At 46.0% G+C, this 24,520-nt stretch overlaps 1 protein-coding gene across 3 annotated transcripts in view; it reads left to right on the top strand.

Moving 5' to 3' along the window:
- RILPL1 (Rab interacting lysosomal protein like 1) overlaps positions 1 to 24,520 on the top strand; it is a 371,426-nt gene that overhangs the window by 134,496 nt on the left and 212,410 nt on the right. For all 3 annotated transcript variants that reach the window (XM_069619682.1, XM_069619681.1, XM_069619680.1), the window contains exon 2: positions 2,346 to 2,496. In XM_069619682.1, coding sequence (XP_069475783.1) covers positions 2,346 to 2,496 — 151 coding nt within the window. The remainder of the gene's footprint in view (positions 1 to 2,345; positions 2,497 to 24,520) is intronic.

Here is a 24,520-nt window from a genome sequence, read left to right as displayed (position 1 = left end):
AAGAACCGCAAGAGTTCCACTAATCCCATGGGTAATCCAGATACCAATCCATTAACAGTTCTACAATCAATCTGGTTAATTAATTCAAAAGGTCCATACAACAGATCCAAAGGAGTCCAAAGCAATCCAGGAAGCAATCCCAAGGTCCCACAGGAAAAATCCAAAGAGTCCAGTTCAAGCAATCCTCAGCCTATGTGTTGACTGGGCTGAAGGTCCAGCTGAAGGAAGCATCTAGTGTGGTAGCTGGACAAACATATTTTTACTGAATTAGCTCAAAGGAACGTTTTGTCCTTTTAGTTGTCGCCAAAAACAGATGTGGGATTTAAGTTGTGATTATTTATGTTGGCTGCACATCTCACCCATGGCACTAGTTGGGGAGATGAGTATTTAGTGCTAGGTAGACCGATGATGGCAACCTATTGTTTGCACATACAAAGGCTGCGATGCAGACGAAACGTTTGGGCTTTCTTTGCGGGAATGTCAAACTTGTAGTGTACACTTTCTGAAGGTGGTAGTGGCATATTCCCTTACTTTTTAAACTGTACTTGAGGTTTTTTATTACGTAACACACACCCCTTGCACATCATCTCGGATTTCCACAAAGGCAGGGGGGAGTAAGAAAGACCATGTTACCAGTCATGAGGTGATTGAAGGTAATCTGCTGATTTGGCTTTATAGGTCTAAGGAGGCGCTCCAAATTCTCGAATTTCCACCCCACCTTTGTGAATCATCCCAGAGCCAGCTTTTGATTGGAGGCACTTTGATACCGCCATGCAGTTACGATCTTGGAGGAACATGTGCTTTAATTTGTATTACATCAAAGGTAACTGAAAGCTTCGGGAATGTGTGTTAAGTGTGTAAGAGAAAAAGTGAATGGATTACATTAATAATGCATTACGAGTTATTTGGGAACACTGTGAGCTCCCACACTGAGGTTAGCTGTATTTTACATACAGTAAGCTCCGAGTCCTGAAGCAAAAGCTAATATTTAAAGTGAAGGATCTGGTGATGCATGCTCCTTGCAAATCTCTTTTGAGGCTCTACAAACATGCAGGCCTCTTTAGAGAAGGGAAGTGGTTTAAGGTTTGGAGGTCACTGTCCTTCCAGTGCCCCGTCCACCAGGGTCACACCTTCACCCGAATGTTTTTGCTATACTTCACTTGCGCCACCATTCTAGCAGTGAATGCCTTTACGCCCACTGTCAAGTTTCTGACACTAACACAAGCACTTTCCTCGTTGCATCTCGAGTGCCCAGTGAGAGACCTTTTTTTCTTTTACTCCTTATCGTGCCATAACCGATGATCAATAAGACCAGCTTCTCACATCTGAGTTTTAGGCAAATGCTGTGAACACAGATGGTGGGGGCGTCGCCATAAAAGTCGTGTGTCCGCTCCAATACAGAACATAGATGATGGACGAATACCTAACCGTATTCATTTGCACTAGTTTCCTGCACTGAAATCGGAATGTAAATTTGATTGATGTATCCTGGTTGGGCAGGTGTTGAGGTGGTTCTGCACCTCTAGCCGTTGACACCAGTGGCTGCAACCCCAACTTTGCCTCAACTTGTATTTGCGATTTATATGCATTGCAGTGTGTCTTTTGCTGACCCAGGTGTTGTAGCAGTGTATGGGCTGGTGACTTTTACACCCTTTGAGAGCTGCCTGCCAACTACTAAAGCGTGAAAGAAAATGTTGGAGTACCACTTTTTTGGCATCTGATAATAACGGAATGTTAGCTAATTTCAAACAGAATTGCAGACTCTGTAAAATTGCGTCCCGGTGGGATGTGCCAACTAGTCTAGGAGCTCCGCAAATGTTCCTTCAAAGATGTTGCATTAGAACACTTTTCATCCAAACACAATCTTTTGGCATGATCTGTGAAATGATGCATTACACAGTGTACTGTAGATGGTATAGGTAGAATGATCTTGACTACAGGCAGCTTGTCATTGGTGGCAAAAGGGTGCACACTTGCCAACATGAACTTACCCACACTATTTCTTGAAGGCTAAATATATGGCTTTATCATGCTTACAGGCCCTAAAATTGAGCGTTTTTACAGTATGCAGTGTACCAGGACAGGAGAGAACCCTTATGCTATGCTTTTCTCATGCACTACCATTCTACCTCTCAATTTATTTCTTGCACTTTCTCAGACCAGGCGCACACTTTCTTAGGCTAGGAGTTGCTATGTACAACTTTGAAGCCCTTAACATATGTTCTGACTTTAACCCCCATTGTAAAAGATGTGTTTTTTGCAACCCAATACGAGTCTGCATAGTCCTTCATTGGTTGTGCCTTAATTTATGAGCGGCTGCACTTTTTTTATTTTTTTTATTCCAGGAACTGGAACTTGTAGAAGATGTGTGGAGAGGGGAGGCGCAGGACCTCCTCACCCAGATTTCTCAACTCCAGCAAGAAAACAAGCAACTGATGACGAACCTTACCTTGAAGGACGTCAACCTAACGGAGGAGGAGTTTCAGAAGCACGAAGGTAATGGAAGAACTTAATGTTTCATAGGCAAGGACTGCTACCATGGTGTGAATAACAGCCACAGGCAGGACACCTCGCCTTACACTTTATGGCTATACCAAAAGTCACCATTTGGGAAAGGCCATATCGTTTACATATGGTTCAATGAAAGTCAGAAATAATAATTTGCTAAGCGGTCATCTACAGTTTATAATGGATTTTAAGTACTTTCCCTTCAGAGAGGTTTTTGATCCCTATGCTGCTGTTTGGCCTAATCTTTCTTGGTTAGTTTGCTTGCATTTTGGCGTCTGCCCCCTGTTCGCGATTGCAGACCGCATTCCAGAAAACCTGACGCAAATAAGACTGCGTCCGTCACGAAGCGAGACACAGAGTACGTCTGGCTTTCCGGGACGCTGTCTGGAGAACACGATGGGACGGGCTTGGCTGCCTGTCCAGGTAAGTGGAGGTGGGGGGCGTGCGTGGCAGTAGGCAGTGCAGCAGGAGGAAGGTGCATGGGGGACCTCCGCATACTCCCCTAAAAAACAGGTGAAGCGAGTGAGGCAGGCATAAGACCGACCCTGCGCAAAGTCAGTCTTATGGTTTCGATATTTGGTCCTGGATCCCTTTGCCCCTTTCGAGCCCTGTGCAGACTCCTTTAGGCATGCCAACAAGTACGTTTAAAGAAAAAACTATATTGTTTTGAGTGCATGTTTGACACAGTCCATATACTGAGATATTTTTCAGCCACATTGGGTAAGTTCGAGCTTTGGATTTCGCCCATAGCTTGCTGCTGTTAGGTTACATTGAACACGAGGAAAGAGCCCTCAACATGGAATATAGAGAGCATTGCAAGGTGTGTGATCCTAATTTTAAAGACCTTGTATTTGGACTCTGCCCTTGAGGTGGACTGGATGCACGTTCTGCCCCGAAGTGCTTTATTCCTGGAGGCTAAGGTATTATTTTTAAAACAGCTCTACCGATGGGACATGATTCATTCTGGTCTCTGACCCGTGTATCTACAATTTAGCTTGCTCTGCCTTCTATATAATGCATTGAAAGACTACTGCAATACTCCACCTCACTCTTTCAATTGTCACTTTAACGCATTGTTCTTAGAAAAACTGGTGTCCCTTTTCTTTTCCTTGTGTGCCTAATTTGTGGCCAGCTTTCAACTAGGTGGCTGACAGAGTCTGAGGTGGTCAGGCATGAAAGCTGTTAGCAAGTATGCATACCAATATGTGAACCTAACTTGCAGTATGCAATAGCTTGATCATGTGGGAAGCACGGGGCCAGAGAGCAAAGCGGATGAGAGACTGGGTGCAGTCAATGAAACTGAAGGCACAATAGGTAAATGAGGGAGGTTTTAATGCATGTATGGCTGTAGACTTGATACTTTTTGCTAAGTGGAGACATTGACCCTTTTTAGTTTTGATTATTGGGTGGTGCTAAATTTCCACCGGTTATCCAAAAATATTGCGTTAGTCCAGTCCAGCTAAAAAGAAATTGCATATGTCGACGGCCACATTTATAGGTGTTTATTTATTTACCCACCCATTGACTGCCCATGGCCATGATGATCCCTATGGCCAGATCACCCACTTCCTGCTCCCCCCAAAGCACATCTGCCGGGGACCTTTTTGACTTGGCTTTCTCAAGCCTTACCATCAAACCTTGTACTCTAAGTGCCTGCCAGTGTTTCTACAAAGCAGTCTTTTGAGAGTTTTAGAGCTGTAAACATGCTACTGGTGTAATAAACACGTCTTGAACAGGTCTTCCTTTAGCCAATTGATTTGTAAATACTATGCGTGTCCTTCACTACAGTACTGGGAATGCCAATAGTGTTGGCTTCTGTGTAAATATTAGGCATTTGCCATCCACTGCTATTATACGCACAGGTGTTTTTACCTATTTACTGCTCCTACCATCAATGGCCGTTTAATACCATAGCGCATTGGTATGCATTTGCCATGCCTACACTAAAGCCAAAACTGTTAACATTTCATATGCTTGTTATTAATAGAGCCTGTATGTTAATGCTGCGTTTTTCATCACTGTTCACTCTATTTTTTGCGGTTTTAAAACTTTGTCCATCGACAACAGAGGTCTTCAAAGTATATGATCCCAATTCCCCATTCCCCTTAGAAAAATGTTCTCGGATGGAGTCCCTCTAAACATGTGTATACCGCCATTTTGGAAATGCGTAAAAAAGATGTGGCTTGGCTTTACTCCCAATCATAAGACAATCTATATTAAAATGAGTGCAGCAAGCTGACTTATTTTGAAAGAATCCAGAAAAATTGAAATAGTGTTGCATTTTTTATTTTTCGCAGACATTTGTGCCAAGCTTGCTCTCCTGCAGTACAGATACAAGTGAGTTATGATTTTACACATTGAACCATTGATGACGTTGCAGAACTGTCACTTGTAAAACTTACGCAGGGTTTCATTACTAATGTAAAGAGTGGGCCTGTCTTACTGCAGACTGCCTGTCAATATCTGGTTGTTTTTGTGACAGTCAGCCTCCTGTTTTCCTTAACCGAGACTGTCTTTGAGTGTGCAAATGATGAGCGTCCAATCTCGCGTACGTAGGAGGAGCTGTAAGGCAAACAGCACTTTGACTGCTCAATTTGGAAAATCTGAACAATCCTCCCAACAACAGTTTCTTTATTTGGCTTTCCAGTATGCAGTCCTTTAGAGCTGTCAGTGGTTCCCCCTTGAGGTCTGTTGGGAGTCGGGTCTCTGTTAGAAAAGGCTGAATTACCCAGTCATTGAGGTGAGAATTGTTCTCTGGGAAGTCTTTGCTTTGAGAAGTAGCATAGACAAAAAAAATCAAATAATGTGTGGTTAGTTTAACCTCTGAAAAGCTACATTTTGTCTCGTCGGGAGTATCTGATATCAATGGAAATTCATCAGTAATGACCTCAAGGCTCCAGCATCTTCTTGAAGGCTGATGGTTTTTGGTTTCGTAGCAAACTGATTCGTTTTTCCCTCTTGCCCTGCAAATGGAGGTTTAGTGAACTTGAAAATACCAGAGGCCAGCTGCAATAGCACATAGGCGCTGCTTTTATGTTGTCTAAACCAAAGAAGACCATGGCGCTCTTTGTTTCTCGGTTCATAAATGTTAATGTTGATGTTAAAGGACATTTGTACCATGCACTACCACCACCAGAGTGGTCCCCTGGCGCTCTGGCGTCTCTGAAAGAGGAAGGGAGGGGGGTTAGTGGGAGGAAGCTGGAAAAGTGCAAGAGAGCAGTGATGTGCTGTTGGCGGGCTCAGCCCGGTGGGTCTGTTTGCTGGGCCCGGGGTGTTTGCGGCCGGTAGTCGTTGTGTACTGTTGTGCGAGAATGTGTGTTTTTGTTGTTCAATGTAGTGAAGTTTGTGCGGTTTGTTTGTGCTGTAGGTTTGTGGTTGTGTTTGGTTTGGAGTTTGAGAGATGTATGCAGAGGGGGAAATTGTTAGTGCAATTGGTTAGTTGGCATCTCTATCCTGACTTTGGGCGTTGGGCTTCTGTAATCTCCCCAGATGGGTTTCGAGAGCACCCCTGCGCCCTTGTCCTGATCTGGGTCCGTCCGGCAGATCATGGCCCCCTTCTTCCCCCAGCTTCCCTTGCAGCCCTACCTGTCTTCCCTTCCCACTCATACGGCCAGTGCACCTGCCAATGTCCACAGCTCAGCTGCTGTGGTGTTTGATAATATCCCCACAATTTCACAACAATTTACCTGGTGGCAACTAAGGGGCAAGTGCGGTTGTTAGGTGGGATTAGGGTGGGGTTGTTGACTCTCTCTCCATGGGTGCCGCCTGTGTTCCACTCTAGGCGCGGCGTCACTCGTCCGGGTGCCATGGGAGCTTCCCAGTCGGTTCTGGCCGTTGTCCGTGTCCACTCTAGTTTAGTCATCCCTTTTTCCTTCTGTTCCGGTTTTCAGTTTGAGTCTGTGGTGTTGAAGAGCCAGGTTTTTAGTAATTTCCTAAATTTGAAGTGATCTTTTGGTGTTTATTTCTTTTAGGATGTTTTTCCCGGTTTTTGCGGCTAAGTGGTAGAAGAAGGTGCCGCCAAGTTTTTTCTTGAGGTATGGTTTTGGTTCCAAGCAGATTTCGTTGCTTGACCTGAGGAGTCTCCTGTTCCGCTCATTGCCCTGTGCGTTATGCACATTGTTTTGAAGGTGATGCAATGTTTTACTGGGAGCCAGTGTAGTGTTTTTAGAGCAGGAGTGATGTGTTCTCTTCTTGATAGTTGGAGGAGCAGTCTGGCTGCTGCATTTTGGATCTGTTGTAGTTTCTTCCGGGGGTATTCTGGTATTCCGAGGTAGAGGCTGTTTGCATAGTCGATTCTTGACATGCGGGCGATGGTAGTGAGTGTTTTGTGCGTGAAGGAGAGGAAAGGTAGGATGATTCTTGCTGTGTGGAGGAGCAAAAAGCATTTCTTGACTGTTGCATTTATTTGTGGTTCTAAGGTTAGGGTGTTGTCCATCAGGACTTCTAGATTTTGTACTTCCTCAGATGGTGATGGTGCGCGGTTCCCATTTCCGTTGGCCACGGGATGGCGGTTTCGTTCTCTTGGTCTTTGGATATGATCATGATTTCTGTCTTTCCTGGGTTGATTTTCAGGTTGTTGGCAGTCATCCAGTTGAGACTTCTTTTAGACTCTCGGTCAGGGTTGAATGATCAGCTTGGGTGTCTTTGATTTTGTAGATGATTTGAGTATCATCTGCGTAGTTGTAGCATGTAATGTTGTACTTTTCGAAGATTCTGATAACCGGAGTCTGGTAGATGTTGAAGTACAGTGGTGATAGTGAGGATCCTTGTGGCACGCCACAGTCATTGGCTCTTGAAGTGGATTTGAAGGAGTAATCCATACTGTTTCTGTTCTGTCTGCTAGGAATGATTTAGTCCAGAGTAGTGCTGTGTCTGTAATGCCTATGTGTTCTAGTATTTTGGTTAGGGTGTCACAACTGTGTCGAAGGCTGCAGAGAGGTCGAGTAGGATAAGGGCTGAGGTTGTGTTTGAGTCTGCGTTAGTTTTTAGGTCGTCCAGATGGATAGTAGTGCTGTTTCCGATCCTCTTGCGGGTCTGAAACTGACTTGAGCTTGGTCTAGCAGGTGGTGTTTTTCTATGTGTTCTTGGGTTAGTTTATATACGTAGGTTTCTAGGAGTTTTGCCTGGGTAGGGAATTTTGAAATCTGCCTGTAGTTGGAGAGGTCTTCTACGTCGCCACTTGTGTTTTTCAGAAGTGGTTTGATATATGCTGATTTGAAGGTCCTTGGTACAGTTCCTGTTGCTAGTGATAGGTTCAGAAGGTTTATGTAGTATTCTGTTGGAATTCCTAATGTGAGGATTGATTTGTAGATGTCTGGGGGACAGGGATCCATGAGTGATCCAGCTTTCTTGCTGTGTTTTACCAGCATTGCGAATGCCTCTGCTGATATTTCAGGAACGTTTTTGAGTTTGTGCTGAGGTTCTGTGATGGGTTCGCTTGGTAGTATGTTGTGGTCGGTTGATATGTTTTGTATGGTTTGTTGGATGTCATTGATTTTTTTTTTCTTGAAGTGGTCTGCTAGGTTTTTGCATAGTTTCTTTGAGGGGCTTGGGGCGTTTTCACAAACTGGTGGGTTTCTCATCGCTTTAATTATGTTAAACATTTATTTTTGTGTGTTGGTGGCATTGGTGATTCTGTCATCATAATGCCTTCTCTTCGCCTTTTGTATTTCCTTCTTGTATGCGCAGATTTGTTTCTGGAACAGTGTTTTTTGGTCTGGGTTGTATTCCTTCCTCCATTCCAGTTCTATCTTTTTGTTTTCCTTTTTCATGGTGCATAACAGTGGGGTGAGCCATTTTACCATTGCTCTTTTTTTTGATGGGGTGAATGGTTTTTCTGGGGCGATCTTGTCAATTGTCTGCAATCCATTTGTGTAGTAGCTCCGCCTTCCCGTCTCGGTCAGCTAGCTCTAGTTCTGTAGTTGAGGGTTTGGTTAACTCCAGTTGTTCGAATAGGTTTCTTTGACATGTTTCCATTTTTTTATGTGGTGGTTGTGAGTTTAGGAGGTTGGATGCAGACTTGATTAGGCAGAGTGATCACGAATGGGATGCTATTGTCGCTCCACAGTATTTGTATCGGCGGTGCCGTGGTGAGTTTTTCCCTGGGTGAAAATTAATTCGATGGTGTCTTGCCGAGTGTTTCCCCTTTGACTAGTTGTAGATACATGGTAGTGAGTTGTTCATTCTGTGAGTTTTGGGAGTTGGCATGACTGTCTTCAAACCAGATGTTGAAGTCCCCAAGGATGATTAGGTGTTCGTGGTTGATGGCTATGTTGGTGATGGCTTCTATGAAGTTATCGACAAACGTTGCATCATATGTTGGTGGTCTGTACATCAGTATGAATGTGACGTTGGTTTTTGGGCTTGCTGTTAGGTGTATTGCCATGGTTTTGCAGTTGAGGATGTTAAGAGGTTCATCTGTTTTTATTTTCAGGTGTTCTTTGAATGCTATTGCGATGCTTCCTACTTTTTGTTTTTCCTGTTTATTTGAAGGCATTTGAAGTCGGTTGGAAGGTAGCTTTTGAGTGTGATTTTGTAGTTGTCGTCCAGCCATGTTTCTGTGATGAACAGGATGTCAATGCCGTTGTCATCGAGTAGGTCGAAGATCTCTGAGTGTTATGACATGGATCTTGCTTTTATAAGATTGCAGTGGAGTTTGGAGGTGTTTTTTGGTTTGGACTTTCTTGTTGTTGTCTTCTGATTGGAGTTGGGGTTTCCTTCCTGGTCGATCTCTTGTTGAGGTGTAGGTTGTGGGGTGTCCACGTCTTCGAAGAGTTCTTCTAAGTTCTGTCTTGGGTTCTTGTTTTCATCCGGTTCATCTTCCATGAGTTGTGGTTGTCGACTGGAAGTTGTTCTTGCTTTGGTGATGTTAGGTGTTATTGCATCAGTCGTGTCTTTGTTGTTTCTTGTGGTGTTCATCCTTCTTCTGCGCGTTTGTGTTGGGTAGTTTGATGTTGCTGCTTCTAGCGTTGGTTGGTTTGCTCTGGTGACCAGTTGTCATTGAGGTAAGGAGTTAAGTAGAGGGAGTTGTCTCTTCTCTCTGTGTTGGTTCGATTCTTGTTCCTGACTGCAGTGGTGCGTTCTGTAGCTGTGGTTCTTTGTTGCTGTTCTGGAGTATTTGTTCTTTCTTTTTCTTTCCCTCGGAATGGGTCGTTTGCGCAGCATTATAAGATAGAGAGTTGTTTCATCTTTATTTGCTGGTGTCTGGTTGTCTTGTGGTGTAGTAATGGGTGTGGAGGCTGTCCGCTAACAGTTAGGGCTGTGTCTGTAGGTGGTATTTCCGGCTGATGTAGCCGACTCGTTCAGTCGCTGCCTTGAGAAGGGTAGGTGGGGTGGTTAGGGTTTATATAGTTGGCTTTTATTGTGGCTCTCTTTAGTGTCCGTCTCCCTATACGCGGTTCACTGCAGTGTACAGGCACTGTGGGTTTAAGAAGGATATCTACTAGTTGAAGGGTGGTTTTGAGGGGCGCAACCAGAACTTGCACCTAATGAGGTGTGATGTCCTAATCGTGGTGTCACTCAACAGGAATTCACTGGTGGGTTCCGTCTAACTTCAGGAGTAAGTTGGTCAGCGGGATTTCAGAGACCAGTCTAGAGGTCTATCAATGAGATCTGAATATCGTACTTTTTTTTTTTTTTAATATATATTTTTTTGCGCATCCTCATCTGCCCCAACCCCCATTGGTGGAGTGCCCTGCTATTTTTTTAAAAATTATTTGTATTCATCTTTTAGATTTTTACAAAATTAGTTTAAGTAGACAGAGGAAAAGCAAAATGTCCTTGTTTGTCTTTGTTCGTTACATTAAACGATCAAACTGGTTTTAACAGAAGGAGTTTTATGTTCACATGTTTTAAAATTTTGAATGAAGCCAGTTGCCACGCAGTTTTATCCCCCGCCATCAGTTTTGGCCAGCAAACGTCTTGGTCACTTGGTACGTGCTCTGAAAATATTTCTTTCAGGTACGCAGTTCTTATTCTTAGTGCTGGGACATGACAAGAGCAGAGGGCGAATCGATTCTGTTACTGACGGCACGTTGCAAAAACGGCACCCCTTCGTTGTTGATTCTCCTCTGATTGCCAGGATTTCATTTGTTTGTAACGGGTTCAGTCTGGCTCTCATTATCAATTTGCGTGCCGGCCTGGATGGAAACATTTTGATATAAGACTGCAGTTCGTTAAATTTCCTAGTATTAGGTGGTAGATGGTGTATCAGTTTGTTGTTTGCTGCTGCTTCTTTGGTTTGTATCCAGTCAAGTAATTTTTTCTGGATTTTCGTAGGGTTTGTGAAAAGGGTCTCGTCGCATTCCGTGGAGGCTAGCAGATCTTGATTTATTTTAGACCAGGAATTGAGCATCTTATTTTGTCCACTGTTACTTTCTTTCAGAATCGAGTTGAATATCGACAGTTCTTTGGACATTCTGCACTTGGGGTATAGCATCAGAGTGTTAATTTTCACTATTCCTCCAAGGGACAATAAGCTGAGTTCTTGCCTTATTATCCTAACTGAGGTGGAGTTTGGGAGTCCTAATGTGGATCTGTAAAATGTTGCTTTCAATTTTGGCCACAATGTTGCAGGTAAATTAGGCAACGCATCTGTGCCATAGGTTAGGTTTGGAATCACCTTTTTCTTGTAAAAGTCCAGTACGTGGATTAAAGAGAAGCGACCGAACCTTCTATTGATAGCCTTGGCTTGCGCGATCAGCTTTTTAGTTGTTGATTGCAAATGCTCCTGCATTGCAGTTTCTTTTCTGGAACTATCTATGGTAACCCCCAAATATCTGAATTTTCACTTTTTCGACTGGATGGTTTTCCAGGTTCAGCAAGATTTTTTCTTTTTTCTTGGTGGAGGCCTCAAAAATCATGAATTTTGTCTTTTTTTCCGTTAATCTCAAGGTTGTTTTTCGTGTATTCAAGAAGGTTAGATAATTGACGTTGCAGGCCCACTGAGGTATGATCAAATAGAATCAGGTCGTCTGCATATAACTATCTGTTTACGTGAGCGTTACCCAGCTTTGGAGGAAAACCTTGCACGGTTGGACTTGTATCTTGCAGGTCTCCCAAGAGCGCTGGAGCCAGGGGGCACCCTCGTTTCACCCCTCTTGCTGTAGGTATTTCTGAAGAGAGGAGCCGTTGTTGGTTTAGTCTCACTCTCATAGTGGTTCCTGTGTACAGAACTTTAATGGGCCCCAGGATTGATAGCGGACAGCCCCAGGTCTCCAGTTTTTCCCACAACAGCGGGCGCTCCACTTTGTCAAACACCTGAGTTAAATCAATGAAGGAGATGAAGTCGTGGTCCCCCTTCTAGAGCTCGGCTCTCTAAGGCACTGAGCATCAGGATGTTAACCGATGTTCCCAAACCCTTTTTAAGGCCGATTTGCAGATGATCTTTCCAGGGGGCTGTTTTGACCCATTCATTGAATTGTATGAGTAGGAATGACCCAAACACCTTCCCGATGCAGTCGAATAGGGCAATTGGCCTGTAGTTTTTTGGGTCGTCTTTGTTTCCCTTCTTGTAGATAGGGACCACAGTAGCTGTTTTCCAGGACGGCGGGATGGATCTCAGCGCTGCACATCTCTGGAAAATTTTACTGAGGAACCGAGCCCACTCAGGGGCGAAAGTCTTCAGGTCTACGTTAGTGATGCCGTCCGGACCCGGCGCTCGGAATTTTTTTAGTTTGTTGATTTGGGCCGTGATGTCTTCAATGTCGTCCAGGTTCACCCAGTGTGTGGGGACCTGCCAGGACATCTTTGTCCGGGCTTGCCGACTCCTTAAATAGGGCATGGAAGAAGTTCACCCATGTGAGCGCACCAATGTTGGATATGAAAGCTGGCTCTCCGTTCGTAGTTGCTGATTTCAGAAGTGACCAAAATGATCTGCTCTTAGTGGCGGTTATTGCCTTTAAGATTTTCTGTGTCCTGTTGATACAGTAGTTTTTAAGCCAAGCTTTGTATTGACAACACCCTTCCTCAGCCTCCAAGATTGCAGATCGAGTCACCCTAGATTTTGCCTGCCGTTTTAATCTTCTCATCTCCTTTCACTTTATTGCCACAATTTTATCATAGGCATGATTTGTGGTGCTTTGCGTGCCCTTTTTGTGGGCCTGGAGTTTGTATGTCGCAAGAAGAGGCAAATAGTCTGCTCAATTGGTTCCACGTGTGTCTGTGTATGGTACTTCGACCTCAGGTCACGTATTGCAGCCGTCGATAGCTTCAGTCTTGTGCGTTGATTATTCTCACACAACTGAGGATTTGAGTATACCCTTTGGTTCTGTTTCGTTGGCCAGGATGTAGAGAGAAGATTGTGGTCACTGGCGGACGTACCTATTACTTCAAACGAAGTCATCAAAGCCAGCAACGAGGCGGACACGAAAATGTAGTCTATCGTGGCGCTTGCATCTCTCGTCCATGTCGGCAAGTGTTTTAGTTCAAGAAACACTGTTTCTCCAGCATTGGATCTTTCATGGATTCACATGCTTAAAATATTTCCTGTCGTCGGACTGGGAACCCTCAGTACACTTATAAAGCCGTTTTTCCATAGGAAAACTTTGACACATTTGTGTCCTATCCATGTCGTTTTTGGGCTGCTCACGCATGCCCCAATAGGACGTAGCGGTATAAATGCCCCGCCCCCGCGGCTCCCTTCAGATTTCAGCCGTCTTCCAAAGTAGTGGCATTACCTCGCGTCATCCACTATTTTGTCAAGGTTGTTTGTTGTGTTTTTTCCTGATGTCTGGAAAAGCTCTGGTCTGCCCGTGCGCTACATGCGGGCTGAAGAAAGTGTATGAGGGGGATGGACATATGGACTGCATATATTGTCTACACCCTCACCACTCGGCAGACAAGTGAGACATATTTAAGGGCTTCTCCCAAAAGACTCTTAAAGACCGGAGTCGGCAGTTGGTGGCCTGGTTGAGCGATGGAGCGGGTGCGTACCCGCCTTCAGAGGTAGGCTCCACGCGCAGCGTGGCCTCGGCATCAAAATCCTCAGGGGCCCCCCGCCATTCGGCATCGGTTGAACCCCCGGTGAAGGAACCACGCGCTGCGGAGAAGGGGTCTTTGGGAAACCATTCCACAAGGGAATCTTCACTGAAGAAAACCTCATCGTCAAAAAAGGAGAAAGGAGAAGTTGAGATCCTCCTCAGGTGATCACCATAGATCATCCTCGAGTTGAGAGTCTGAGAAACTCAGGTCAAGTTAAAAAAAAGGCGGAAACACCTCAGGGAGCTGCGCAGATACCACCGTCGCCGACGGGAGGGCAATCAAGGACTCCTTCACTACCAATGAAGCAGTTGGTTTCGTCTATTGTTGGCTGGTGGTGGCTACGACGACGGCTGGCCCAACTTTAGCCTCGTCGACGGAGATCCTGCAGGAGGCCTGGCGACCAGAGGTATTCGACCCGGTTTTACCGGAATCCTTGCTGCAACAGGAGGCGGCCTTGTCTGTATCCTCTGTGGAAGAGGAGTATCAAAGGATAGCTGGGCCTGCAGAGCTCTGGTTACAAGGGGTTAGCAAGCTGACTCTTTCCAGCGGGACTAATATCCCGGTTACAACCCCTCTTCTTAACCCGCAGTCTGTTCTATCACTGGAAGTTCTATCCACGTTGCAGACCTTGTTAAAGAAATTGGACGAGACATTACCTCAAGTGGCAGCTCCGACCATATCGACCGTCGACGAACCTGGCCCTTCCCGTCGGCCAACTCCGACGGTGTCGACAGCAGTACCGGCATGTGTGGACCGCACAGGTGCACGCCCGGAGGAAGGAGAGCTGCTGGACTCAGACTCTGACAGAAGGTCCTTATTGGATATTTCGTTATCCCCCTCTAGGGATCCAACCTGGGAGTCGGAGGCAGAATTCAAAGCCCCAAGGAGCCCAACTCGGCCGTCTCCCCCGGACGACATTGGGTCGTTCCATGCCATGATGAGCAAAGCGTGTACCGAATTCGGATTGGTTCAAGAGGAAGAGAAAAAAAGACTGTTTTCTATTCGACTACATGGGAAAGGGAAGGTCTGTATTCTCAGTACCCATCCTGGATCATGTGTGGCAGGAGGGTTTACAGACGATGTGTCATCCTTTCTTGGAGCCCGCACTAAAAGGTAGGCTAGAGAAGAAATTTAAGGCCCCAGAATCAACCCCCAAATGTCTATCCTCCCAACCAGCCCCAGAGTCGGTGGTGTCAGCGGCTGCGGCGAGAAAAGCAAGGTCCCAGCACAAATGCATGACTCCTCCGGAGAACGAGGCCAGGAGACAGGATGCCTTTGGCAAGAAGATGTTGGTGGGTGCAACGACGGTGAAGACGGCCAACTCTCTGGCTATAATGGCCAGGTATGATAGAGAGATGTGGCACCAGTTGGCACTCATACTAGAACATCTCCCAGAAGAACACAGGAAAGCGGAGATGTTACTCGTCCGAGAGGGTGAAGAGGCCTCAAATCATTCTATAAATATTGCTGTGGACCTCACAGAATCGGGATTTAAGCAAGTCAACAACGGGGTGGTTCTACAGAGTCGAGCGTGGCTTAAATGCACCAACTTTGCACCTGAGGTGCAATACAAGGTGTTGGATATGCCCTTTGAGGGAGACATTCTGTTTGGCGAAAAGGTGGATGAGGCCTTAAAGGGCATGAAGGAGGACTCTGACATGGCGCGTTCTTTGGGGGCCCTCCAGAGTGGAAGGAATTTTCCTTCTTTTCGCCCCTTTAGGGGAGCATCAGGGAACTCCCGATTCTCAAAATCAAGGGACAGGTCTTTCAATAGGCCGGCGTACTCCTCGCAGGGCTACAGACGGGCTCCTCAAGCCGCGAAACGACACCAACACTACCAGACCGCCAGGAAGAGGACAGGCTACTCGCCGTCGAAAGATAAGCAGGCCAAAGACCAGCAATGACGGGTGTCAGAACGTCCTGGGAGGCAGGGTATCGCATTGTGTCGACGAATGGGAGCAAATAACCACGGATCAGTGGGTGCTGGACACTGTAAGGTCTGGACATTCCCTGCAATTCAAAAGCAACCCTCTGCATGTTCCACCAGCGTTTTTGGCTCAACCCCACTTGAGCGTGTTGCAACAGGAGGTGGTTCTTATGCTACAAAAAGGGGCTATAAAATTAGTTCCTGCATCGCAGAGGGGTCAAGGTGTTTATCCCCGATACTTCGTAGTGAAAAAGCCAAACGGAAAATGGTGTCCCATTCTCGACCTTCGCGACCTCAACAAAGCGTTGAAAAGCCTAAAATTCAAGATGCTCACACTCCAGGAAGTGATCCGGTCTGTCCAAGAAGGGGGTTTTCTGGCATTGCTGGACCTTCAAGACGTGTACTTCCACATACCAATGCGTCGACAACACAAAGTTCCTAAGGTTTGTGGTAGGACGGACTCACTACCAGTTCACAGTGCTTCCCTTTGGACTAAAATCCTCCCCCAGGACGTTCACGAAATGTTTAGCTCCAGTTGCAGCATGGTTGAGAAAGCAAGGCCATCGCATGTACCCGTATCTCGACGACTGGTTGGTGAGGGGATCCTCCGCTATGGCAACTCAAACAAGTTTACAAGCCACCATGCAACTTTTACGATGGCTAAGATTTGCAGTAAACTTCGAGAAGTCTTTGACTCCGTCGAGAAGCTTAGTGTTCTTAGATGCGCAGTTCGAAACACAGTCAGGGTTGGTGAGGCCATCCGTCGACAGAATCCACAGACTCAATCAGTTAGCAAGTCAGTGGAGGATCAATACCAGAGTATCGGTGAGGAGATATGTCGATACTGGGCGCTATGGCGTTGTGCATTCCTCTGGTGAACAACTGCTGCTTTTTCATGAGGCCAATTCGAGTTCCTGGCGGACCGGTGGACCCAGACCCAAGGACTTTGGTTGGACAAACTGGACGTCGAAGACAACGAGCTCCTACGAGCTCTTCGATGGTGGCAGAGCTTTCAGAACCTATCCAGGGGGGTAACCCTGCAGGAACTGGAATTTCACGTGACCATAGTGACGGACGCGTCGCTGACTGGTTGGGGAGCACATATGGGCACTCTCCAAACACAAGGTCGATGGTCTCCGAGGGAATCGCTCCTGCACATCAACGTTCTGGAGTTGAGGGCAGTGCGCTGGGCCCTAAAATCTTTCCTACCACACATATAAGGCTCGGTAGTGAGAATATTGACAGACAACACGACAGCAATGTTTTACTTGAGAAAACAAGGAGGCACTCGGTCCAGAACCCTTTCCACTGAGGCTCAGAAAGTATGGCAATGGGCTCTGAAGCACGATATAACCATCGTAGCTCACCATCTCCCTGGAGTAAGGAACGAGCAAGCGGACTCCCTCAGCAGGAAAATGGACCAAATACACGAATGGGAGATGGTCTTCAGTTATCGAAGATCTTCAAGAAGTGGGGGCAACCTCCTCTGGATCTCTTTGCAACAAAGGAGAACAAGAAGTGCGAACTGTACGCCAGCAGGTGGCCACAGAGGGGCTCGCTGGGGGAGGCGTTCCGCTTCCCGTGGACGGACAAGTTTCTCTATGCCTTTCCCCCGTTTCCTCTCATACGGAGAACCCTGCAATGGATTTGCAGATATAGGTGTCGAGTCATCCTAGTGGCTCCGTATTGGCCGAGACAGGCGTGGTTTTCCAACCTGATTCAACTGTCAATAGAGCAGCCGATAACATTTCGGAAAGCCCCAAACCTCCTGTCCCGGGACAAAGGGACAGTGTGGCATCACGACCCGGACAGTCTCAACCTCACAGCTTGGCTCCTGACTTTTCTGAGTTTGGTACCCTGAGTATTTCGTCAGTTTGTTGGAGAATCCTGCAGGCCGCATGGGCTCCTTCCACGAACACATCGTATGCATGCAAGTGGAGGAGATTCTGTGGGTGGTGTCAAAGTCCGCCGGGATTGCACCCCCTGAATATAACTCCGGAACAGCTTCTCCCATATCTGCTGCATTTGGCGGAGAGCGGATTGTCTTTTTCGTCGATAAAGGTACACCTAGCGGCCATTTCAAGGTTCACGAGGAAAAGGCAGTCGTCTCCCTTGTTTAGTGATAGGCTGATAAAGCACTTCATGAGGGGTCTATTCCGTACATTCCTGCCGATTAAGCGCTTTCCACCGACATGGAGTCTTAACTTGGTGTTAGCAGGGCTAATGAAAGCTCCCTTTGAACCGATGGCTTCCTCGTCTATGAAGTTCTTATCGTGGAAGATGGCTTTTCTAATTGCTATTACGTAAGCTCGCCGGCTCTCGGAGATACAAGCATTGGTCATAGATCTGCCGTACTTGAAGTTCTTTAAGGACAAAATGGTGCTGTCGACTAATCCTCATTTTATTCCAAAAGTTCCTACTGTTTATCATAAACATTCGTCAATTGTTCTACCTACCTTTTTCGTAACTCCTTCATCGGCTGCGGAAAAGGCCCTCCATACTTGAGACGTGAAGAGAGCTCTGAAATTCTACCTTCATCGGTCTCAGCAAATCAGGACTACGCAGCAACAGTTTGTGGCTTATGGTCCATCGACGAGAGGAAAGGCAATCTCAAAACAAGGCCTAGCTAGATGGGTCTCGTCAACGATTGCTTTTTGTCACTCCATGGCGGGAAAACCGCTAGAAGGTCGTCCGAGAGCTCATTCCACGATATCAACTTCGTCCTCGGCGGTGCTGTGGGCAGGGATTCCACGGACAGACATTTGCCAAGCGGCGTCCTGGTCGGTGCCACACACGTTTACCCGCCATTACTGCCTTGAACGGCAACATGCGGACGATGTGCAGATGGGAAGAGCAGTCTTGTGCCATCTGTGTCAGTGAGGGAAGCCCCGTCTGGGGGGGAATGACTATATATAGATAGAGAGAGATATAAAGATATGTAGATATACACTTGTACCTAAGCGCATATGATGATTACTGTTGTGGTCGTTCTTTGAACTGGCCGGTACTATATATATATGTATATATGTATGTATATATGTATATGTATATGTATATATGTATATGTATGTATGTATATGTATATGTATATATGTATATATATGTATGTATATATATGTATGTATATGTATATGTATGTATGTATATGTATATGTATATATATATATATATATATATATATGTGTATATATGTGTATATATGAGAGATCCAATGCTGGAGAAGGGAGCATCGGTATCTTTCACATGCATCTGCCGGCCTCCCCTGAATGCAATGTACATGCTGTATCCCCCCATGCTACTTTGGAGTGGTTAAAATCTGAAGGGAGCCGCGGGGGCGGGGCATTTATACCGCTGCGTCCTATTGGGGCATGCGTGAGCAGCCCAAAAACGACGTGGATAGGACACAAAAGTGTCGCCGTTTTCCTATGGAAAAACGGCTTTATAAGTGTACCGAGGGTTCCCAGTCTGACGGGGAATATTCTAAGCATGTGAATCTATGAAAAATACCAATGCTGGAGAAATGGAGTTACAGGTAAGAAACAATTCCCATCTAGATTGTGGAGATGGCCTGATTTAATTAGTTTTAGCCACTCCACTCCTCTTTTCGCCGCTGGGCTTTTCATGTTTTGGTGATTGTTTTGCGGCCGGCATATCGCGTTGACGTTGCCACAGATCAAAAGATGAGACTAAATGTACCGTAAGAGCGTCGTCAATTGCCTGTTCCATCAGTTCCAGGTATGCAGCGTCACTAATCACCGCTGGGTTTCAATAAGTATTTATGATGATGAGTGAGGAGGACTTTGCATTTACTTTGTGCTCCTTCGGTTGGGACCATATGGCTTTGGTCATCATGATGGAAGGATTACTGATGAGCGCAGCTTCTAAGGTTAAGCCACTACCTTGTCGGCTAGCTGTTAATATTCCTGATGACGGTCTCCCCATTAATCCCTTTTTTACTGGAGATGGGATGATTTTGTACCCCTCTAATGTCGGGGCCTTTGTAAGCCTGGTCTCCTGGAGGCAGAGGATGCCATAGTCTGATAGCACGGTGTCTCCTTGTCGCGTCAGGTGCAAGTGGCCCTTGTGTTCCATGAACCCAACCGGATGTGTGATCTGTTTGTTTTCGTTTCCATGCTGGCTTTAGGGGTGGGTTTGTGGGGCTTGAATTTGCTATTTTTTCTTTCTTTCTCTCGTGAGGGCTTTTGGTAACCAAGACCAAATACCCTGCGCCCGCTTGGTCCTAGAGTCGGACTTCGATTTTTCTTCCAGAGCCCCCTTCACGATAGTTTGTTATTCTGAAGTCTCTTCTGCCGTGATTGTGTTCTCGAAGTTCACCACTTACTGACCTCACGGGAGTCTGGTTACTTGTTGTTGACTTCTGTTTTTCCGCGTCTCTCGTTGATACTTCAACTTTTCCTCTAGCTTCACTTACCGTTGACTTGTGGCTAGGTGGACTTCTTTTGATGTAGGATATCGGATTTTTTTGCGAGAAGTGCTGTCCAGTAGATCAGAACTGGAGCAATCGAGTGATGGCCTAGGTGTGTGGAGATCCCGTTCTTTTCTATTGATTCTCGGACTGTGCCCTGTTACTCTTGTGGAGACAGTGATGCCGTACCCCAATTTCAGCAGGGCCTTTGTCTCTTCTTTCAGTCGCACATGGACTGCTTTTGAGGCGATATAAAGATGAGATGGACTTATGCTGCCTCTGACTCAGGTCTACAATTAGATCTTCTGTTTTTATGCACCTCCAGTTCTGGACAAAGCCCAATAATTTTAGTACTGAGCGTTGATTTAAGACGGCGTCATCGTCATTTCCGGGGATCTGTTCCAGCTTTAATATCCATTTCTTCTTGTCTTGGTTTTTTGCTTATGCTATTGATCCGTTTTAGAAACAAAATGGACTTTTTCGTGTTTTGCTGGTTGGACGTGGGGTCGGGAACTTGATTTGTTTAGCGAACGGTGTCTCATGTTGACTGGGGTAAGGTTAACTTGCTTAGAATTAGTTCTGTTGTTGTGATTGGCAACCAATGACTTGGGTGCCTCAGGTTCTTCTTTTTGCTTGGCCTCAATAGTAGTCCACTCGTCCCACTTCGCCTTTTTTGACAATTTCTTGCAGCGTTCTTCTAGTGTCGGGAAACCCTGACCCTTTTGGTCATCCTCTATTTTGTCGTCGGAGCAATTTCTTCTCACTGGGCTCTGAACTAGGGCTACAGAGGAATTTGAAGGGCTCTGATCCGAACTTTTGTCCTCACTGAAATGTTGACTCATGTTCATCATTATCCCGTCTTCCAAAAAGTCTTCTAGCGACTTTGGCGAGGCGATGCCCCTTAAAATTTTAGTCCTCTCACTGATGGTTATGCTCAGTCGCTCTTGTGACAAGTCCTCATCACCTGTCGGCTGTTTTTGAATCTTGCCTGTAGGATGTACACATTTTCTTGGAGGCTGATTCAAGGGGTTTTTCGTTTTCGAGCAAATCATTGCGCATTGTTGTTTTTGGTTTTTCCCCTTGCAGTTTAGCTCTCGACCTCTGCTTACTTTGGTCTTTTATTGAACTTCCTGCCCCTTGACTGTCTGCTTTGGTAATTTGCAGGTCCAAAACGGAAGAACTTGTTGGTTTTCGGGCCGGAGGTCTTGGACGGAGAGTCTCTTTACTTTTCTCTTTCGAGTTGTCCTTTGTCAGATCAATGGTGACTTCCGTTTGCGTACTAGTGGACTTTCTGTTCCCCACTGGGTTTATCAAAGTAGACTTGTACACTGGTAGAGGGACAATGTCTCTCACGGCTGTTGATGTGTTAAGATGTTTTCTCCCTCGCCATGGGAAGATCAATCTGCTGTTCATCATTGCCTGTATTGTGGTGTGGTCTTTAGGGTTGTCGCTGATTGTTTCATAAAGCTTCATAAAAGGAGCTAGAGCTATGGTGACGATGACATTATAGAGAGGATATCCACTTCCTTAGACGGTGTGTCTGTGGCTGTAGGGTTTAAGGGAGTCGCAGATTTGAGTTTCACTGGCGTCTCCATCTGTGTGGGATATTTCTGCATCCCTTAGATAGACTGAGGACACGGACAGTCTAATTAAGCTCTCCAGTTTGAAGGAGCAAATAAAGTTTTTGCCGGAGCAGAGTGCTGAGGGCCTTTGTTTATGTAAGCTCCAGTAATTGGCTTGTTAGCAATCTCGATAAAGCCCAGGTCCCCTCTTTGATTGTCCCACGTCGTTCTCCGTGTTTAGCCTCTGAGATGGGGGACTTCTGTGTTTTTTGTTGCATTTTTCCTGTGGAGATACGTCTTCTCAGCCAGCTGGTGAGGCAGAGGAACGTGCCTCTTCTTGCTGGGAATAAAAAGCCCCCTTATTTCTCAATGGAATGCTGGTTTCTACGACCGCTTGGTTCTCATTAGGAGCCCCTCCAGTCGGCGTAGATAACGGCACCTCTCCTTTTGTTTGTGTTACCTCAGGTCTCTCTTTGGGTTGCTCTCTATCTGGTCTTTAGCGGGGGTATGTCCTGTGGTGCTGGCGATTGGCTCTGTGGCGGCACTTGTGTGTCTTCAATTCTTCTGCATTTTGCTTGTGGCCAGCATTCCTGTAGTGCCTGAAGAATTTCTAAATCTGTGAGGTCTTCTCTATATCTACTCAAGTGTGTTGAACTCGGTTGAAAATAGTTGTTTAAACTGTGCCCCACCACTGATCTTTTTTGGGCTGCATTTTTTACAATCTTCGTTAACAACGTTCTCTCTCCATCTGAATCAGATGGCTTTTTTGACAGTTTTCCCTTGGTTTGTTTGTTTATACAAACTCAACGCTTTCTCCTGGAATTGGAGTCCGCGTGTGTGTAACTCTGGTTTCTTTTTCTCTTGACATTTTTCTGTAAAGTTTTAGTTGGAAACGATTCCCCGACTGAACTCGTCTCATATCTCAAAGCTCTCTTGGTTTGGAGTGTTGTTGCTCAGCTGAAAGTGGGCGTGAACCAAGGCTTTCACAGTCGGTGCTCCTGTTAGATTCTCCTCTTTGTTGGTAGAGGGTCGAGGCCGCTCCTCCGTCGAACATTCCCCTGTCTAGCCCAGTGTGTGGGGCCCTCCCACATCCCCTTCTGGGACCGCCTCCACAGTTCCTCCCTCTCCTCGCTCAGCTGAGCCGACTCGACTCTCGGTGGCTTCGTCACCTCCAGCCTTTGGGGGGGCCCACCCGCCGTCCCCCAACCCCTCCCCCACCCCACCTGTCGCCGAACCCAGAGCCCTGCAAGGTAAGTGGGATCTATGGACAGCGGGCGGTGAGTGGGCGATGTTACGTTGGCACTCACTGGGTGTGCTGGTTCAAGGTTCGGTGTCGGAGAGGTAGACTTGAGGAGTCCTGATGCTGTGTTAAGGTCTTTCAAGTAAATTGGCGTTCGCTCAAAGTCTGCCACGATTCTCTGTGCCTCATCTGATGTACATTGAGGTGCATGGGTTTCTTTATTATTCGATGGCTTCCGCTCACCTTTTTTAGGACCCGATAGTTTGGGAGCTACAGGTTGGACGCCGTCAGCCACCACACGAGGCCGCGAGCTCCTCAAACGTCGGCTCTCCTCTTCTTCTGATGAGTGCTGCCCAGGTGGCGTTCTGTCTATCCTGGTAGTCCTGCCAGACATGACTGCAGGACTGCTCACACTCGGCGTTACGCTCTGTGGAATAGCAGTGGTCTATGTAGGCTCCTCCTTCCTCAACAGGCACTGTGGACAAACTGTTGCAGGACTGCTCACACTTGGCTCACACTCCTGCTATTTTTTAACCTTTTAATCTGCAGTCTTTATTCTATGGTTTCCTCTGGCTGCAGGAACTTTTGGCTGTTATTTACTCTCTCCCATAACTGTACCATGTCGGCATACATAAGATTTTATTAGCAAAATTAAAGGCGGCTAGGGACCAGGAGTCGACTACATTGCGTAAAGAGGAAGTGTTCTATTCTGCATATGGGGGCTGATGAGGTTTGATCTCGCATTCAGGAAATGAAGGCGAGCATCATTAATAATCTCTTTTTAACGTTAAACTAAAATTGAAAGCAACTTTTTCGTAGTAAATATTGTAACAATACTCTTGTGCCAGGCCCATGGTTTAGCCTTAACATTTTGCCATTCGAGGAAAATGGGCTCAAGTATCGATCACTGCTATAAGTCGACTTTTCAATTCGACATCTTCAACTCACGATGCAGCTAGAGTTTGTTAATGGACTACTAATTGGTATGGATGACGCAGCTTAACTGAAAACCGAGCTAACACGCGGAAAAGTGCGGTCTGAGTGTGTACTTTAATGCCGAAGAAAAGACTAGAAGGCGACCATAAGAAGCTGCCAATGTTGCCGACCAACTGCTAGTAGGAACACATAGGACAGAAACAGACCTTACAAAGCTGCTATGGTGAACATTAATACATAGTGACTTGCTGGTGCTGCGGTCATGCAGAAACGCATTGTCCAGATAGCTGCGGACACAGGCAGAAATAAGTTCATGCTGGAACGTGAACTAACTATATTGTTGGCCGAAGAGATAGACATAAACCTACACAAAAATGGACAGAACGGCAAATCTGCAGAAAAGCATTGCAGTGGTTCAATCACACGTCTCCCAAAATATTTTATTTTTGTGCACCAGCCACCCAAATAACTGGTACTAGTTTCATAATGAGGAAAATTGTGCGACATTTTCTTGGCCCCTTGTCCGTACTCGTAAACATTTGGAATCTCACGTATACGACCTACCGCATAGGGGATTCATACAGTCATAAGAATGAATGCATGGGCACTTTATGGTAAATGAGATGGTTGTTGGAACTCTGGTGATGACCACCACAAACCAAAAAGGTGTGCATCGAATTGTGGAAATTGGATCAATCGATCATGATTTTACAGTAAATCAATGTTATTCTCAGTCCACATTTTCAATGTGTAATGCAATAATCATGATCACGTTTCTGGTAAAATCCCTTTCAAGCATTGAAAATGGAAGGAAACAAAACAAGTTTTGCTCTAGCAAACATGTAAAGCGCCGGCTGAAAACTGAAAAGCAAAACAAATCACCGTACCAGGAATTGACCACAGAGATAAACAACGTGTATTCGATTAGTGGAGATGCAATG

This window comes from Ambystoma mexicanum, chromosome 10 (genome assembly GCF_040938575.1).
Source record: "Ambystoma mexicanum isolate Mex_15411 chromosome 10, UKY_AmexF1_1, whole genome shotgun sequence".
NCBI classification, from domain to species: Eukaryota; Metazoa; Chordata; class Amphibia; order Caudata; family Ambystomatidae; genus Ambystoma; species Ambystoma mexicanum.
The sequence above is the reverse complement of the archived record's forward strand: the minus strand, read 5'-3'. Positions and strand labels throughout refer to the sequence as shown.